General features: G+C 43.4%; 1 protein-coding gene across 2 annotated transcripts in view; it reads left to right on the top strand.

The window, feature by feature from the left end:
* Positions 1–302: 302 nt before the first annotated feature.
* The window catches only part of LOC144719459 (MLX-interacting protein-like), a 56,739-nt gene continuing 37,018 nt past the window's right edge, over positions 303–20,023 (top strand). For both annotated transcript variants that reach the window (XM_078595388.1, XM_078595387.1), the window contains exons 1-2: positions 303–1,380; positions 17,358–17,467. In XM_078595388.1, coding sequence (XP_078451514.1) covers positions 890–1,380; positions 17,358–17,467 — 601 coding nt within the window. In that variant the 5' untranslated portion in view covers positions 303–889. The remainder of the gene's footprint in view (positions 1,381–17,357; positions 17,468–20,023) is intronic.

Below are 20,023 nucleotides of genomic sequence, written 5' to 3'. Positions count from 1 at the left end.
CTTTTAATTTGCGTTCCTGTATATCGGGAGATGTAAGCAGGATGGGCATTGGCGATGGCCATGAGGTTACTTTATTTTGGGGAATTGCAGGGTTGCTCGCACGTAATCACGCTTAACAGCGTGCTATTATTGCATTATTTGGATACAATTGCGGCACAATGACACGGCGCAGAGCGGGCAAAATCGATGCGAGGTTTTGTTGAACGTGCCTTTTCGCTTCTCTCCGCCCCCTCCAAGCCCTGTAATGGAGCGACATAGGTCAGCTTCCCACCTCTTATATATTAATAGCTTCTGCATGCGCTCTTCCAAAGTCTGTTCAACCAGCGCGTGGTGCAACTGCGCTCGGCTGTTTATAAATGTGATCGCCACGGTGTGGTCAATGCGTGCGTGGAGAGTCTCGGGTTAATGGTTAAACCGGGCCTACAGTGTTGTCAAACAAGGAGAATGCATGGTTGGCCTTCGGGCTGTGGTGCAGGCAGGTAATCATCTCTTTAGTCAATCAGTAATCCCTCTGGCGGCGTCAAACCTGCGGGGAGGACACGAGTTCCATTTAAAGAACGTGCTGTCCTGATGGAAAATTCAGAGTTAAGAGTCGTGTCGCCGTTCGGTTTTAGCATCTGTCATCCCTCGGTCTTCTGAAGAGAAAATCGTTTTGTTGGTGGTGGGGTGGTAGGGATATACAATTAATTCGGACGTTATTTGTAATCAGCTGGACGTTTCAAAATAAGATTTTTTGGGGGGGGGGGGGGAATTATTCACGCTTTGCTAAAATCTATCTACCATCACCTGGTCGTTTCGATGGAAGAGAACTTCGACGTGTGCATCTAAACAATCAAACGCACTTTGTATACAGTGCATAATATATGGGCTGTTAGGGGGAACATTCACGATGACTGCCAAGGCGCTCTCGGATCTGCTGGCTCGCGGCACGGGCCGTGAAGCCGCCGTGGAGGTGCAGGAACCCAGTGCCGACGAGTCCGAGTCGGACCTGGACGAGGCGGTGACCTCGTCTCCCTGCGTCGACGAAGACGACGACGACGACGACGATCAGCTGTTCGCCGGCATCACCATCACCACCACCAACATCATCACCGCCAACAGCAGCAGCGGCGGCGGCGGCGGTGGGGTCGGTATGCGACCCACGCCGGGGTCCGGCACGAAAGAACCCCGCGCGGAGAGGACCTCGCAGATCATCCACAGCGGCCACTTCATGGTGTCGGCGCCGCACCGCGACGCGTCCACGCGCCGCCGCTACGACTTCGACACGGTCGACCGCCAGACGTGCCGCACTTACCGCTTCGGACCGCGCAGCGCGTCCCACTACCTGGCCATCGACGCGTCGCTCACGCGCCTCTTCGAGTGCATGACCCTCGCCTACAGGTGAGCGCGTGTGCGTGCGCGTGTGAGTGCGCGTGAGTGCACGTGTGTGCACCTGCGTGCGTGAGTGCGCGTGCGTGAGCGTGTGTGCACGTGCGTGCACGTGCGTGAGTGCGCGTGCGTGAGCGTGTGTGCACGAGCGTGCGCGTGTGAGTGCGCGTGCGTGAGCGTGTGTGCATGTGCGTGCGTGTGTGCGCGTGCGTGCGTGAGCGTGTGTGCACGTGCGTGCGTGAGTGCGCGTGCGTGAGTGTGTGTGCGCGTGCGTGAGCGTGCGTGCGCGTTCGTGCGTGAGTGCACGTGCGTGTAACCCCATTCATCGGTAGTGCAGCGGTTAACCAACCGAGTTTGGCGACCCGAGTTCGATTCCCGTTTGCTCACGGGCCAACACCGGTGAGGATTATATTATCTGAACCGTTCCCAGACACTCCCCTAGGTCGATTCATCCTCAAAGGAGAATATGGCGAGGTGTGTAAACATTGCCACTGGGGAGACAAAGGCGGTCGGGTGTGGTTCTGGGAACCCATCCACTTCATGTGCCGTCCGGACTTCACAGCACTTGCTCCAACAGTGTGTTAAGGCTATACGGGGGATCTTTGTCTCCTTGTCTCCCTGAGTGCAAGACCCTCGACTACAGGTGTTAGTGGTTGTGTGCACGTACAGGTGTGCCAACTATTGGCTGTATGGCTGTCACCTAAGGGTGCGTGTTAGCGATTGAATTTGGTTAATGCCTCTGCATGGCACGTGTGTGGTATTACACATTTGATTAATTTTCTCATCTTTGAAGCTCTGACTTGCAATAACTTGTTGTATGTATGTAGAACTTCTTTCGCACCGTACGTAGCCAACCGTGCAAAGCGGGGGTGCGTGGGAAGGACAACAAACTAAACACAAAAATCAATTCTAAAGAAATGGGTCTCTGTGTGAGTCGATGGGTCTCTGTGTCAGTCTATGTACCGTATGTTGAACTTCTTTCGCACCGTACGTAGCCAACCGTGCTAATCGGAGGTGCAAGGTAACCGTTATTAATGTAATCGTTATCTTACCTATAAGGTCCAGTACGGTATTGGCCCAAGAAACTTGTCCTGATGTCCTCCACTGTTCACCTGCGTATCTAAAAGTGAACTCTGCATGCTTCTGGAGTGCGTTAACACAGCAAGCCAATTCCAGAGCACTGACCATCTCATTGGCATGTATGGGACACTGAATTACAATGTAGCGTGTATGTTAATATCATTCCATTAAAACATCAAGTATAAAAAAACACGAGTACATTAATCACAATTATACGTAACACTACGCTACAGAGTGGGAACAAATATATGACGGGCAATGTTTTGAGCAGTTGTCTTTCTTGACATCTTTCCTCTTTGATCTCTCTGCAATAAAGAAGGGTCAATGTCCAAAAGGTCGCTCACCTCTTATAGTATAAATGTTTCTCTCCTTAGGGTACTTTTATTGACAACAGTTTCGAGTGTTTTTCCGATTAATGGAATTAAGTGTGCTTTTTGTCATTTTTTTGGTGCAATTATATTTACTCTAATTGCGCACATATTTTATAAACATTATTTTATAACACGGCAACAATGAGATGCAGACAAGCTCCTGAAAGCAGAGTTTAATTTCGAATCTACAGGTCACTTCGTGGTAGACAAGGTAGCTTGGGGAAATACCGCTACAGTGACAAGACACCTTACAGTCAATGCCAGCTCATCATGTGTGTTTATTACACGTTTTCTTTTAACTCACTCTGTCTGTTGTTGTCGTTGTTGTATCCTCAAATCTTGTAACTAAATTTTAACCCACTTTCCAATGTGGTATCGACTGCAAACTTGGTATACTTATGTCATACTGATGACAATACTATATTATATCATAAAAAAAATCTATATTTTTAAACATTCTTTTTTATATGTTATATTTCGGCTTGGGTCTAATTGGCCACGGTCAACTGACGTTGGCTGTAATTGGCCACGGTCCCTGATGTTATAGCAAGCTTCGGGGCCACTTCCTGAGTCGTGGAGTTCTGCCATTACTAGTACATTTAATAAAAGCGTGTTTAAAAAAAAGTTATTTTTAATATTACTTATTTATTTATTGTGCTGTTGCACCACTGCCAACGCAGTAACACAAACAAATGTAATAATAACAATGCCTTTTTATACAGTACAAAACAATACCAGATGTGGGCACACACACATATTCACGTGATTCGTAGCAAAATCATTGTATTGTCTTTTCAGAGCAAAGCTGACGTCAAATGTTAAATGCAAAGGACAGACTTAAAGACGTACACAGGATATGATGAGATATATCAAGTGGGAATGAAAACATCCAGCCACTTCTCTATCCACCAATATATCAATGCCTCCCTATGCATTGGAAGTCTTATGTTTTTTATATATCATACTTCACCACGCTAGTCAGTGCGGGTTAGTGAAGTGAGGGATGGCTGGACCGGTTCTGATATCACATGCCATTAATTTAATCATAGCCGTGGTCAGGAGGTGAACTCGGTTTGCTGGGTTCGTAGCACAGCATGCTAACTACACAACACAGTGATTGAATCGCTGCTCCAACGCACATATGCAGTATATGATACGGTATACACTACACATTTTCAGTCAGCTCCAATTCCCGCCAGTGCTCACAGAGTTTTCGCTGTTCTCAAAGTGCAGTGTACTGAAATTGGAGCTGGTGAGATCTGCTTGTTTTTCAATATGAACCAATATTTTCTCAATTATGCCATTTAGGCTTGCAACACTCGAATGCGTTTCACCGCCGTTGGTATTTTTGTTGTAAAAAAAATTAGCAACCATGTGTTTCCAGATAGGCGTGTGACGGGAGAAACATTAATATTTTAGTGTTAGTGTGTCGCTTTGCTGCGAGTGAATGATAGGGAAAGACAGAGAGAGTGCAATACACAGAAGAACTATTGGTCTAACGATTTGTCCAATAACATTTGGTCACCGCATCATGCATACCACTGTTTTGCATTTATACATAATACTTTTAGATGTGTTTAACATTTAAAATCTATACTTTGAAGATCAGTTTTTATTTTTTGGATTTTCAAGAACAAAAACAAACAACAGGCTGGTGGGATACAGCTGTATGAGTAGGAAATTACAAACGAGACGTGCAATATTCATCTGTAGTCCCTGAAAACGTGAAATATAATTACGATGTGAAAAATATAGGCGACTATCGTAATTATTACGCGAATATTTCAAGAATCCAGCAAGACTAATTGGGCGTTGTTGTCATAAACATGCCATATTCATAGCGGTGATGTTTTCATTAAACTTTCCCTTTGTAAAGTGCACTGAGGACATGTTGGGAAAAGGGCTATTGACTAAATGCCCACATTCATTCACGTCTACTCCTTCACACATCTGATCTTGGTTTGGCCATGAGGGCCACGTTGCCTCTCAGATGTCTTTAGAATCAATCACAGCACCCACCAACTGCCAGACAGCTATGGATATTGATATAGCCTTCATGGATCTGCTGTCTCATTTTAGAGTTGCAATTTTTTAAAAGTTGTTCTGACAATTATGATAATATAATATACTGTAAAGGAATGTGGTCACATTCCTCCTCTTCTGAACACATTATAATGTAAAGAAACGCTCTTTATAAACGATATTCCAATGTTGCACAATGTCTACATGTGTATTGTAGCGCAATAAAGAAAGTTACTGTCACCAAATGTTTAGTTGGTTCAAGAAAACCACACTAATTCTCAAGGAGTCCTTTTCAGGAGTATCCAGGATTGCAATATAACATTAATTATATGAACATTAATTAGATGAGAATATTTCATGTGGGAATAAATATGAGTCCCTGGGGAAAACCCATATGTTATGCAAAAGGGCATGAAACTCAAATACTGCACAACAATAAACTAATTAGGCAACCAGCAACCTACTTGCCACACTGCCATCTGTGGGTGCCACCTCTTAACATTGGCATTCTCATGCACACGGCAGTCATCAGATCATAAAACATTTGAAAAACCCTCTACATGTATTACATTTGTTTATTTTTGTGTTTAGTTTGTTGTCCTTCCCCGCACATCCGATTAGCACGGTTGGCTACGTACGGTGCGAAAGAAATTCAACATATATACCCTTTAACTTTCTGTCTCGAGGTTAATACGGTCATTGGTATAATAATAACAATCATAAATGATAATTTCAACTTGTAACACACAGCACAAATATTTGCTCGCTCTCGAAGAGAGAGAACGATTCAGAGGTGCGAGTAACCACAGACCAGCGGAATTTACGGGAGGCTTGAACTGATTTAGATGGACATATATAGATATTTAGATGATATCCTCGTAAAAGTGCTTGCATTCACACGATCGGCGCATCTCTCTTGTGCTCTACAGAGTTTCGCAAATCCATGCAGCAAGCACGAGTACAAATTCACCAACAGAGCAGATCCCATTGGAGTCTGAGTAATATATAAATATCCGTTACACAACAAGGATGCATTGCTTATCAAAATCTGAATATTTATTTATACTGGAGGAATCCGATGAGATATAAAGCTCTTTTTCACAGGTGTCCAGTAACCGTATACCCCATAGCGAGTCAACTTAGGATACTTTTGAAAATACACTCCTACTAACAGAATTATTTTAAAATTCCAGTACATTATATACAGTAAACTATACATCTACATTATTAATGTTTAGTGCTGTATTCAATCAGAATAACTTATGGTTCAGTCAACGCACATTTCCTCTTGTCAAAATGCAATATCGTATATTGTAATATTAATGGAGCAGTTAGCTTTTTCACCAACATTCAGTACAGCATCTTCCTACACAACATAGTCATGGACATGCATCTTCTCAGCTCACAGAAACAAAACACCTTGGCGCTCATTTAAACAAACTGAAAGCTGTTGCCCTGAAGAATCAAAGCATTACAGAATTAATCATGTGAAGCCCTTTGTTAACCCACAGCTGTATGAAGGTCTCCCCACGACATGTTGGCCATGGGGGTTGTTTGACCTCTTCCAACACGCTGGTCAGCAAGTGGCTTTTGAAGGCGTTTACCGAAGTATCAGTTCAGAAATCACCATCCACCGTTGTTAAACCACGACCGGGAATCGAACGCAGGGATGTCGGGTTCATAGTTTAGTGCGCTAACCACTGCGCTTACTCTTTACCTCTCTCCCTCAGGGACATTACTGGAGTGCTTTGATAGGTTTCATTTGGGCGCTTGCAACAGATAAGGCATTCGTTAGAGAGTGTATAAATCATTGAACAAATGGCGGATTTTGTTTAGTCATTCACGGCAGAGGGCTGGAAGTTAAGAGGGAGGGGATCAAACATGGTAATTCATTCGATTCTAGGCTGCACATCTTCATAATCCTTTGACTACAAACTTGTTACGCGACAGATACCCAGCACAATAATTGACAGCCTCTTTATCGAACGCTGGATGAACGCCATGTAGGTCAAGGGGTCGTTTGACCATACTTCACGATGTTGGTCAGTGCGGGTGTGTGAAGGGTGCTGCCCTGTCTACACTAAAGTTAGCCGTAGGCAGGGATCGAGCTCAGACGGCTGAGTTCATAGGTCAGTGCTCCAACCACTGTGCCACCGCTCCCCTGTTGCAACGCAGATATGCGTGCTATGCAGGACTATAGATGTCATCGGTGGTTCGGCTCAATATGGTATCTAGTTGAGCATATCTCCTCGCCTAGCTCCCCTTATGATATGTACTTTGTGCCTAGCCTCATACAACCTCAGTGTAGCTGTCCCATAAATGGCCTGATTGTTTCTGTGTTCAATTTACACCTACAGAAATATTACAAAGTAATATATTTTTTATACGATTAAATTGTAATGTTATCATTTGGGGGGCAGGGGGCAGTTGTTATCGCTCTTCACTGTGAAATTGGCAACTTCAGTTTTATCCTTCTTGATTTGAAGCTTTCGTGACTGCAGGAATCCATACTCTTTGGTTCTTTCGGTAAAGTCACGTAGGTAGAAAAATAAAATCAAGTTAAAAATAATTTTCGATTTAAAGCTTTCGTGACTGCAGGGATTCATCTTCTTGGTTCTTTCGGTAAAGTCACGTAGAATGAGCAGGTCTGTCGAGTAGACAGAGTCTGAATGTCTGTCTACTCGACAGACCTGCTCTCCACCTGAGGACGGCTGCTTGCGTTGCGGCCGAAACGTCGTGAGAATTGTTTTATTATGTTTAATTTTTATTATTTTATTATTTCCATTCTATGTGACTTTACCAAAAGAACCAAGAAGAAAAAATAATGTATCCTTGGCCACCACCTTTCACAAACCCAGACTGACCGGCGTTGAAGTATGGTGAAACAAGCTGCCAGGACTGACGCGGTGTGGGGTAGGCCCTCTTCCAGCAGTGGCATGAATTGCCAAACACTCCACAAGTGTCTTCTTGGTTCTGTCGGTAAAGTCACGTAGAATGGAAATAATAAAAATAAAACGTTATTAAATAATATTATAATATAATATAAAATTAATTTTTCTTATTTTATTATTTCCATTCTACGTGACTTTACGGAAAGAACCAAGAAGATGGTTCTTTTGGTAAAGTCACGTAGAATGGAAATAATAAAGTAATAAAAATAAAACATAATAAAATAATATAATAATATAAGATAAAATTAGATAAATATAATTTTATTATTTTATTATTTCCATTCTACGTGACTTTACCGAAAGAACCAAGAAGATGAATCCCTGCAGTCACGAAAGCTTCAAATTGAAAACTCCACAAGTGGTTAAATTTAGTTTTAAAGCTTTCGTGTCTGCAGGGATTCATATTCTTGGTTCTTTCGGTAAAGTCACGTAGAAGGGAAACAATAAAATAGAAAAAATAGAAAATAAAAAAAATTCTCAAGCAAGAAAATGTTCTTGCTGTGGATTTCACACCTGATGACGATTGCGTGTGTTGCAGTCGAAACGTCGTGATAATTTGTATTGTTTTATATTTGTATTATTTTATTATTTCCCTTCTACGTGACTTTACCGGAAGAACCAAGAATATGACTCCACAAGTGTCTAATTTTTACTCTGTAACACACGTCAGGAATTCGAAATAGTTTACGTAACCCGTGTTATGCAGTACTTTTACCTTAAGCTTAGCTGTCTATTGACAGCATGTTGGTAACAAATATGGAGCAGTTTTATTACTTCTTTTAGCTTTGCTAACAGATGTACAATTTGTCCCCAGTGCTGTGTAGCTAAAGTCAATGTAAAAAAAAACGACGAGGCGGTTTCTAAGTGATTATTTGCAGGAGTTGGAGCTCATATAGCCTCATGCACGACCACAATGCATTACAAATCTAACTTACAACTCTTTGTCAATCTACCACTGGATGAAGGTCTCCCCACACCCTGCCATTCACGGGGATGGATCCGATCACACTTCACCACACTGGTCGGCACTGGTTGTTAAAAGGCGGGGACGCCTCAACCGGCAGAGATGTGACGTCACCATTGACGTTAGCCATGGGCAGGAATTGAACTCGGGTCGCTGGGTTCATAGTGCAATGGTTAACCACCGAAGCACCAATCCACCCCTAACCGTGTACTATATACAAGTACGTAAATACATTTCGATTTAAAGCTTTCGTGACTGCATGGATTCATCTTCTTGGTTCTTTCGGTAAAGTCACGTACAATGGAAATAATAAAATAATAATAAAACATAATACAATTTCGATTTAAAGCTTTCGTGACTGCAGGGATTCATCTTCTTGGTTCTTTCGGTAAAGTCACGTACAATGGAAATAATAAAATAATAATAATAAAACATAATACAATTTCGATTTAAAGCTTTCGTGACTGCAGGGATTCATCTTCTTGGTTCTTTCGGTAAAGTCACGTACAATGGAAATAATAAAATAATAATAATAAAACATAATAAAATTTCGATTTAAAGCTTTCGTGACTGCAGGGATTCATCTTCTTGGTTCTTTCGGTAAAGTCACGTAGAATGGAAATAATATAATAATAATAATAAAACATAATAAAATAATTCTCACGACGTTTCGGCCACAACGCAAGCAGCCGTCCTCAGGTGGAGAACCTGTAAAATAATTCTCACGACGTTTCAGCCACAACGCAAGCAGCCGTCCTCAGGTGGAGAACCTGTTCTCCACCTGAAAAATTATTTTTATAATGTTTTATTTTTATTTTATTATTTCCATTCTACGTGACTTTACGTAAATACAGTATATAGCAAACCGTTGTGTGCAGGCCAGAGTTTTACTTTGGTTCGTTTAAGTTACAAGGCTCACCCTCGTGAACGTTTGTAAAGAATATTCCTTGAAGCATCTTTCTAGAGAGCAGAGTGGATGATTATGCATTCTAGTCAAAATATTGCTTGCAGCATGTCTAGACAGAAAAGTGCAAAATAATGTGTTTTAGTCAAAATACTTTTTCATGAAAATTATTCTGAGATGCCCCTTTCTGTGTGTATGTTGAATTTCTTTCGCATCGGGCATAGCCAACCGTGCTAATCGGAGGTATAAAGAAGAATCGATTTCATGCATGAGGGCTTGTGAGCCAAGGCAGCAAGATTTGTTGGAATATTCTAGTAAAGCATTTGCATGTCATCACGATCGCTGGCAGACTGGCGAAAATCACGTTGCATTCACCACGGCTCCTCGTACAGCTGCCCCAGATATGAAATCCAATAACCTCACACTTGTGATTTTCCATTTCGAAGTCAAGTCTATACACTGCAAATATGAATGAGCAATAAGTTAAAACGATAGCAGTTTTTTTTGTTACATTATATCACGAGAATATATTGCTTATACTCTTAATAAACATCTTTTCTGACTTATGGTTTTGTATGATTCAAATGGTGACCAATCACAGCACAAGGGTAATCAAATGTCCTCACATTCGATTGTCGATGACTTAGTAATATTTTCGCATTCGTTTTAAATTGTGTGAAACCCAGCTGATGCACATGAAAGATATGTTTAGCGGTTTGTCATCCAGATTTGAAGCCTGGTCAGCATGACCCCGCTTTGGGTTAAAATTACCACTTGAAATGGTATTCCAGTGTGTATTCTTACGGAGATAATTGAAGAATCATTGCCACAAGGCCTTGTAAGTTCCGTGAAAATAAAAACACCACTACAAAATATTCTAAACAGATGTGTGGTGGCGAATGCTTGCGATCCAAAAATGTGAAACGAGGATTGTGGGATCACACAAATGTTGGTAAAACCCACTGGGTTTCAAAGTAGCTAGATGATGGCAGTACAACAATTCTAGATTTGAAGCTTTCGTGACTGCAAGGATTCATACTCTTAGTTCTTTCGGTAAAGTCACGTAGGTAAAAAATGAAATTAATTAAAATAAAAAAATAAAAAAATCACGACGTTTCGGAGGCAACACAAGTCTCCGTCATCAGGTGGGACTGTCACAGCCAGATTTGCTGACTTGATGCAGCTGACTTGATGCAGCAAATCTGGCTCTGACGGTCCCACCTGATGACGGAGACTTGTGTTGCCTCCGAAACGTCGTGATTTTTATTGTTTTATTTTAATTAATTTCATTTTTTACCTACGTGACATTACCGAAAGAACTAAGAGTATGCAGTACAACAAGTCGGTTCGTGAACGTCTCTTAGCGGACATTTCAGTGTTATTGTTTTCACGTATTCACAAGAAAGTTTTTTTGGGGATAGATCGCGTGAGTACGAATGTGTCGTTAACCCACCACCGCCCAAAACAGCCAATTAGTAAGGTTTGTCACGTTAACAAAACGTGCCAATTTAACACATAGGCTTTCGCGACCGATATCATCCATAATACAGGTTTATTGGGTTAGGTCGCGTAAATATAAATGTGTCGTTAAACTGTCTACCACCCAAAACAGCCAATTAGTAAGCTTTATTACGTAAACAGAACATGCCAATTCCGTTACTCCTACAGCACACCGGTGTGTTGGAGAGAAAATCCACAACAATTTACATTCTGAGTACGACGTTTCGCCAGTAACTACAACCGGCATCATCTTGTTGACAAACCTTACTAATTGGCTGTGTCGGATGGTAGCCGGTTTAACGATACATTTATATTTAGCTATCTAACCCAACAAAAAAACCTGTACTGTATTATAAAACGTGCCAATTAGTCACTATTGCAGCCCAACAGTGTGGGTTGGAGAGTAAATGCAAAACATTTACATTCTGAGTACGACGTCCTGCTAGTACAGTAATTACATGTACCAGCATCATCGGGCGATTTTATCAGAATTTTGGCAAAATCGTCCGATGATGCTCGATGGTGTTCTGAAGTAGTAACTAATTAGTTTTGTGCACGTGATAAACATTATTAATTGGCTGTGTCGGGTGGTGGCGGTTTAACGACAGATTTATACTGACGCAATCTAACCCAAAAAACCTTTATTACGAATAAAATTGGTTGCAAAAGCCAACTACGTGTTTTCATATACAGTAGGTGGGTTTCTCCAGGTACTCTGGTTTCCTTCAACATACAAAATATTCCTTAAATGGAACTGTTCAAACACCCCAATAAAAATTAGCCTTGAAACGCTATGATGCTTTCCTGGGTATATAAATGACATTCTATTGCTCGTAAGTAAATAATGTGGTCGTTAAATGTTCATGAAACTCTTGAAGCATTTATCCTCAACGAATACATACAACTGAAGATCAACAACCACACATTTTAAGACCCAACTTTCCATTTTATAAGAAGGGCCCCAATACATTCGGTGATTTCTGTATGCTGAATTGAAAAGATAAAATATGTTGGTATGCAATACAGTTCTGCATGAGTACGTGCAGAAGACAACATGTATGTCTCACGATAAAAATATGTTTAATGTCCATGGCCCATTGTGTTCAGGAGAGTGTCACACATTTGTTCCCTGGATGTGTCATGGACCTGGGTCAGATCGAGACGAGTACAATGCCGATGTGTGTTGTACGTCCCTCGTCCACCGGACACAGCCATATATATACAGGGTGCTCTAAATAAATGTGAACACTTTTGAGAATTGCAACAATACCACAAAAAATGTGCCTCCGAGCTCTGGAGACCACCTGGAGAAGATTCCAGGCACCTGTTGACAATGATGGCGAACAAGTGGAGACTCTTTAACTTTTTGAAGCTATTAACATACACTTGTTATCATGTTACATTATATGATCCGTTCTTTTTCCATTAAAAACGATAGTCCCGTATAAGTTCTAGATTTGAAGCTTTCGTGACTGCAATGATTCATATTCTTAGGTTTTTTCGGTAAAGTCACGTAGGTATAAGTGTTAACATTTTTTGAAGCGCACTGTATATGTGTAGTGACTTGGTCGGAGACGCGAAGACTTGGAGGCACTTATTAAGATTTAACGAGCACCCTCGGCACAATACACACCCTATGCTGGTACACGCTCTTCTGTCGCTCGCTTATACACAACTCTACGTGGGTTTCAAGCCTATACACAATGCTAGCTGTCTAACACTGACGGCGCTGAACCGAGACAGCCAACTACCGTCTAGCAGCGCAATATCGAGTGAAGATGACAGCGACGATGGCGATGAGACGACAGCGACGATGGCGACGATCTTCAACAGCACGACGGGGATCCCACGCCAAACGACAGCCCCGAGCTCTCACTCAGGGCCCCCTTTTATGCCCCCAGCGTGGCCTCGCTCCGCCCCGGCCACTCCCCCTCTCTAGAACCTACCAGCGGGTTCCCGGGCTTCCCCCACGTGTCCCTTCTGTAACCACTTCCCCAGATATCCCCTCTGGTGTATCACGTGGCCTGCTGACGTCAGGGCTGCTGTAAGCAGCAGGTCCCCTTCCCCGCCAGCAGCCAGCGCTATGCTGCTACATGGATAATTCTATGTCACTACATCTGTATATAAAGTAATGACGTGAATAAATACGGCCATTTTTATTACATCACCACACACGATGTTTGGGAGAGCTATCCAGGTGCAACACCTGCTTAGCTTAACAACAAGACACCCAAGTGTTAAGTTGTGTAGCCCCTACAATCACTGTAAGTACATCATTGTTCAGTGTTGTGAGTTGCTCTCCAGCGTACGGTGTGCTCAAGCAATAACATCAGGCCTGTTTGTTCACTTGCCAAACTTTATTAATTTGTACCGTGTCAGGTGGCGGAGGGTGTACGACACACGTCGGAATTTTACTCACGTGGCGATCTGACCGGGCAAAAATATCTGTTACGATTCAGGTTGCGGTGAATTTGTCTGGACATGACAGGTAGTAACATTCTCCTATGTTCATATTTGTTCATGTATATGACAATAGGTAAAACATGCCAATGTTGTTTTTATCTAAGTAGTGGAATGTAACTCATATTTGTCGGATTTTATTCACGGAGGTTTAAAGAACCCACCCAAAATGGCACCTTAACTGAGTAACACTATCACCAGGCAATTTTATGAAAAGTCTATCAAATGTTTGCAATGTACGTAAAGTAAAATAACTTTGTTTAGCTTATCTCGAATACATTCCTGAATTGAACCACAGTTCCGGATTATAAAACACCCCTAAAAAAGAGACACGCACCCAAAATTTGTGCCCCGTGTCACTGCAGTTATACAAATCTGGTCTCACACACACAGCTACCGGCTAATAAGATGCACCCCCATACATTGGCTTTCAAAGAGAGAAAAGTGCGTCGCATGAAAGGCGGAGCGAAAGGTACATTCTAAAATGCATAAAAGAATCAGAGCACTGTACGTGAGTTTGCTTTTAGCAAAGTTTGTCTTGTTTATACAGATCAAGGGGGCTCTTGTCATTCTCGTCATAGCGCTGTTAATTTGTAGCTTCTGTTCTAATGACAGCGTGCCATCCCAATCTTTGTGATCATTCTCAAACTGCATACACTCGTAGGCGCTCGCTAAGAGCGCTTGCCTCAAGAGTCTGTTAAGGCAATAGGTTGTGGGCTGGGGAGGTCTTTGTCATGAGTACAATGGGAAGGACTGAAGTGCATTGCATTAAGTGAATATAAACGTCAGGAGTTACGACAGCATGGCTCGTACGTTCGTGGCAACATGGGCTGTGTGTCCCGTGGGCATGGCCCGAGTGATGACATGACAACACAGCATTTCATCACGTTTCAAGCGCGCCTATTTGTGGCATGGCGTGGTGTAGGCAATGGATCCATTAAGAATCCTTCACGAATCCGCGAAGCAATTCCAGTTACAGCCCAGTGGCTTGTTCAAGAGATGTGGCCCCCACCCCTCCACACACACTGTGCATCTTTCACTGAGGGCACAACGACCATTCGTAAACCACACAAGTTCAGAAGACTCATTTCTCATTCACTGTTCCTTTAGTAAGCCATTGCCCCCCGCCCCCCTCATTCACGTTGCAAATACTCGACGGGGGGGGGGGGGGGACAAAAATCAGCCAGCCAGTGTCCCCGATCTGGGAAGTTTCGCAGTGCCCTGGATAACGTAAAATTTCTGAAGATGAGCTGGGATTGGGCCTGAATAGGGGATCGTGCTTGGATGCAAAAACCACGAGGTTACAGGCAGGATGAGTGTGGGGTAATTTGACGGGCAGCAGAGGGACAATGCACAAACACCCATTGCTCTGCTCCTACATTCTACGTTTGCCGCGTTCACAAACTCGCACTGACCGAGGGTGGTCAAAGTCTGGCCCAACAACCCCCATTACCCAACACAGCTCGGGGGTGAGACCATCACTCAGCACTGGATCGACAGATGGGTTTGGCAGGTGAGTTGTGCGTGTATATTGTTGGCAGGACTTTCATGAGGGTGGTGGAGTGGCCCCAACATTGTATTTTATAGTCATTCTGATAACGATTCCCTCCGTGGCTGGTTAAATTAATCATAACCTCTTACTACACGTAAAATGAGTGGGTTTTTTACATTAAATCCCGAGATGATTACAGCCAACTATTAAGTGAAAATTAAATGACGTATGTAAAGTAAGGTGCTGTTTTTTTAAAGATAACGGTGTCACAAAGCTACGTTTAGGCTCTTATTCATGCGTACGTGTAATTGCACTCTTGTGCATCTAAATGAAGGCAGTATAGTACGGCAAATAGTGGACTCCACCTGCTCCATCTGTATGGAATAGAATGTTTCCCCCTCGCATAAATAGGTTTTCTCATGGTGTTCCAGTGTCCTCCCACATGTGAACAACCATTAATTGGCCAATAATTGGCCAATAACACCGTCATATACGGAGGACCGCAGACTTTGGGCAATTGCTGGTGCCCGCTCACCACGTGACTGCCTTCCTGCGTGTCTGTAGTCCCTCATGCCTCCAATACTGTGGGCGTTACAAGTTGAAATGTATTATTATATTGATGGACAGAACCTCGTGAACCACGTTACAAACCTCGATGCATGTGCCCTCCTCATGGGTAACATCTGCCGCCCTCTTATCTCCCCTCAAGTGTTTGTTTTAGAACAGCACCAGAAAGCCTTCGTTACTCATTAACCGCTGCGCGCTCCACTTGCGAGCCGCTGGGAGAACAGTTTTGTTGTTACCCAACTCAAACGCTTTATCTGGCTCAAGAGACAATTCAAAGGCAAGAATCAAACGCGAATGCAAATGCTCAAATGTGTCTTCGGTAGCACGAAACTTAACACGAATCCCAGAGTGCTTTGCACGACAATGTTGTGTTCATCTGTTGAAGCCAAGTTTTCACATAGATAGCATATTTTTTTTAATTTATGGATGCACAAACATACACGAGTGATGTTGACACTCGTAACTCGGGTTGCCAACTCTGAGGTGCAAAAAAACGGGGAGATGTAATTGGACGAACATCTGTCAATTCCAGAAGAGCGGAGAACCACAGGTAAACTTTTTTTGTTAACTAGATAAGGCCCACTGAGTTGTAGAGCTCTTTTTCAGAAGCAACCTGGCCACAAATTAAGGAGCAGCGAAGTGGCTTATCGTGTGGAAATTGATAGCATCCAAATACTGTAAACGCATTGTCCTGAATGTGAAGGACCCGGAGAAAAATCCACGCAACCACGGGGAGGACATGCAAACTGCAAATATACAACAGGCGTCAGGGTCGTTATCGAACCCACGACCTCCTGTACCAGGCGAGGTAGATACCATCTTGCCACCCTGACACCTTGAATGTTTTGTCTCTTGTGGTGTATTATTGCCCCAACCGAAAATAATCCTTGAATTTGTATAATTTAGGACAGCATCCTTGAAGTCAGGAGTATGAGAAAATCAGGACTGGAGGAAAACTTAGACGTAGCTAAATTAAAAACTCAACTTTTTTAGAACTGATTTTTGTATTCAGTGTGTTGTCCACCTTCGATTAGCACGGTTGGCTACATACGATGCGAAAGAAGTTCAACATCCATCCATACATACGTAACAGAGACAGATTGCTGTCACAACATATTACATGCATACTGGATATGCATTTTTTTGATCGTTCCTGTTTTTTTTTTAATCTAAATAGCATTTACAATCCACAGAGTAAGTATATATACTGTGCATGTATTGTTTTTATTTAAATATGATATAAAGTATAGCATTTTTACTCAATCGCTGACTCTATCATCGTAAATGCGGCCTACTTGTATATCCATCAAACCCATAAAGGCCAACATCCATTTGAATCAAGTTTTACGTACAGAGTTGTGTTTATTAAAAAAAAAAGCAGATGCATCATGGAGCTTGTAAGCAAAAGACAAAAGCAATGGGCAAAGGTGCAGGCCCTGCAATTGCCTGCTGATACCACTGCTGAGAGAAGGCTCTCCACTAGACGGGGAATGAGTTTGCAACAAAGTTCGCTAAACAGTTGCAGAAGACGCTAACCTCACACAACTTTGGTGAAAAGACAATCTTCGACACTGTTGTTGGTCATGGGGGCATTATCGCAGATGAATAAACATGATTTAAGACTAGAACGTGCTTATTACAGTACTAACTTGGGGTTTCGTACGTTCGCATTTCGTAGCAGTGCGCGGCTCGTCTCACCGAAGTGGAAGAATTTCAAGGGTCTAAAGCTGCTGTGGAGAGACAAGATCCGACTGAACAATGCCATCTGGCGAGCCTGGCACATACAGTGTAAGTCTCTGCCTTGACAGGTGCGTTGAAGGCACCTGGAGGGTGGTTTGCAAATGTGCACAAAAGCTTGCAACCTTCATTGACAAAGTCTCAACACATTTTTCCCAGAGACCGATAGATGAAGAGGAGAGGCGGGGTGTTAATTAGGGCAACCTTGCCATCTCGAAAATGTATGTGTTATTGATATATACCTAAAATTGGTTCTAGCTAAAGGCTTGAATTTCGCAGTCACCCCTAAACACATCCCAGTGGATGATATCATTGCCCAGGTCGACGGAGCCCTGAAGGGCTTGGGACACATCACTGCAGACGTGGCAAGAGCGGAAATCGCTGCAATCCTCAAAAACATCGTCATCCTCTCAGCCGACAAGGGCAATGCCACAGTCATCATGGACAAAACCACATGCAATAACAAAATTCTGGACCTACTTAATGATGGTAGCTATACAACAATTGAAAGAGATCCTAGCAACAGCCTCGTTACGAAAACCAACAATATCATCACCGATTCGACATCTTTAATCGAACCATCCAATCGGTTTTCCTTAAAACCCTCTGCTGCCAGACCACCCAGATTGTATGGCGCACCAAACATCCATAAAGAGGGTACGCCCCTTCGTCCTATCGTCTCCACCATTGACTCGCCCACCTACAAACTGGCCCGATTTCTGTCTGAGACATTACAATCATTCACTGGTAAGACCACCTCAGCTGTACTTAACTCAGCTCACTTGGTAACGTTAATTAAGGACATCTCACTATATCCAGGTGATTTGCTCGTTAGTTTCGAAGTAGTCGCTTTGTATACCAAAGTTTCAAAAATTTATCCCACAGAGCTAACATATGGAGGAGTACTTATAGAAATTAAGGAAAATCCGTATATCCTGTTACTTTCAGTCACTTACATGAGCAATGTGTAGGAAATAATTTTCGCAATCAATAGTGGCAGGTGTAATGTTTGCGGAGTGCAGTGGGTGGAGAGATTTGATGTCATTCCCTGACGTGGTGCTGGAGAGCGTCAATTGCTTGCAAGGTTGTTCGCTTGTTGTGATTGCCTGGTGGCTCAGTGAACTTTGGCCAAAAGAGGCCCCCCACCCCTCCCACCGCTGCTTTTAGCGCAGAGTTCAATTACGCGCACACTCGCCAGTTTCCCCACTCACTCGCAGCAAACACACAGTGCAGTTGGCTGCACGTGGCTGGATCGCTTTAAGTATCTCCGAGGCTAATGTTACCGGCGAGGCAGGCGTGAGGCCAATTATGGGGCAGACGTCGTTGTCAGTTCCATGTGCCCTCGTTCACGCCCAGGAGGTAAAAACAACAGCAGTTTACTATGAGTATTGCACAGGTAAGTACAGATGCAGCCCGTTTGTCAGTCCAATGGCGAACGTGCAGACAGTGATGGTTATTTGACCATAATTCTAGATTTGAAGCTTTCGTGACTGCAAGGATTCATACTCTTAGTTCTTTCGGTAAAGTCACGTAGGTAAAAAATGAAATTAAAATTAATAAAAATAAAACAATAAAAATCACGACGTTTCGGAGGCAACACAAGCTTCCGTCTTCAGGTGAAACCGTCACAGCAAAATATCTGTACCTTATATAGTGGTTAAGGGGGGAGGAGCCAGGAAGGGCAGCGGGGGAGGAGGAGTTGTGAAGTGGTCAATTACTGCTTTTGACCATACTTCACCACGCTGGTCAGTGCAGGTTGGTGAAGGTTGGAAGGAGGACATAACGCCAGTGGATGTTGTTGCACTGCCCACTACTGACAACCACGCCTTACTGCACCGGTCTAATGTGCATGGTGGTGGTGACCAATCCAAGCACTATCCAGGCTCAACCCTGCTCAGTTTCTGAGGTCTGATGGAATCGGGGTGCATTCTGGGTAATTACATTGTGTAATGTGTTGCTTTAATTATCCACATCTCGAATGAAAAATCAATATACCACAGAATGGACTGCATTATCTATTTATCAACACACATTACCGTTCTCAAATTGGCAAAGCCTCCTTAGCCCGTCAAATCTCACACTTCCAGCCCAGCTTGCTCACGTCTCTCCATAACAGAGACGTATCTCGTACTCGCAAGCAAAATAATTAGCATTCCTAAAAATGTAAAAAAATAAAATCCACATTGCAATACTATGGAGTGGGCTTATCCACATTGCAGTACTGAGATTCTGACTTTGCATCTGGGATTCAGCCACACATTAACACATTCCTGAGGAGGGAGCTGGTAGGAACGTTGGGTTGCTCGGTCAATGGCCAGGGTCAACGGCGGCGTGGTGTATTCCGCAAATATGCCCGACTGTGAGGGCGGGCACAAGCCGGCGTGAGTAGGTTAAACGTTGAGTTTTATAAGGGCACCACGAGGTGACCAGCCCCTCTCCACCCAGCCCCAACCCTCCCACCCCCCACCTAGCCCCACCCTCCCCACCCAGCCCCTCCTCACCCTCCCCTCCCCACCCAGCCCCACCCTCCCCACCCAGCCCCTCCTCACCCTCCCCTCCCCTCCCCACCCAGTCCCTCCCTGCACGACGGACACAATAATCCCCTGT

The sequence above is a fragment of the Lampetra planeri genome, chromosome 6 (genome assembly GCF_965212315.1).
Source record: "Lampetra planeri chromosome 6, kcLamPlan1.2.h2, whole genome shotgun sequence".
In the NCBI taxonomy this organism is placed as follows: Eukaryota; Metazoa; Chordata; class Hyperoartia; order Petromyzontiformes; family Petromyzontidae; genus Lampetra; species Lampetra planeri.
The sequence above is the reverse complement of the archived record's forward strand: the minus strand, read 5'-3'. Positions and strand labels throughout refer to the sequence as shown.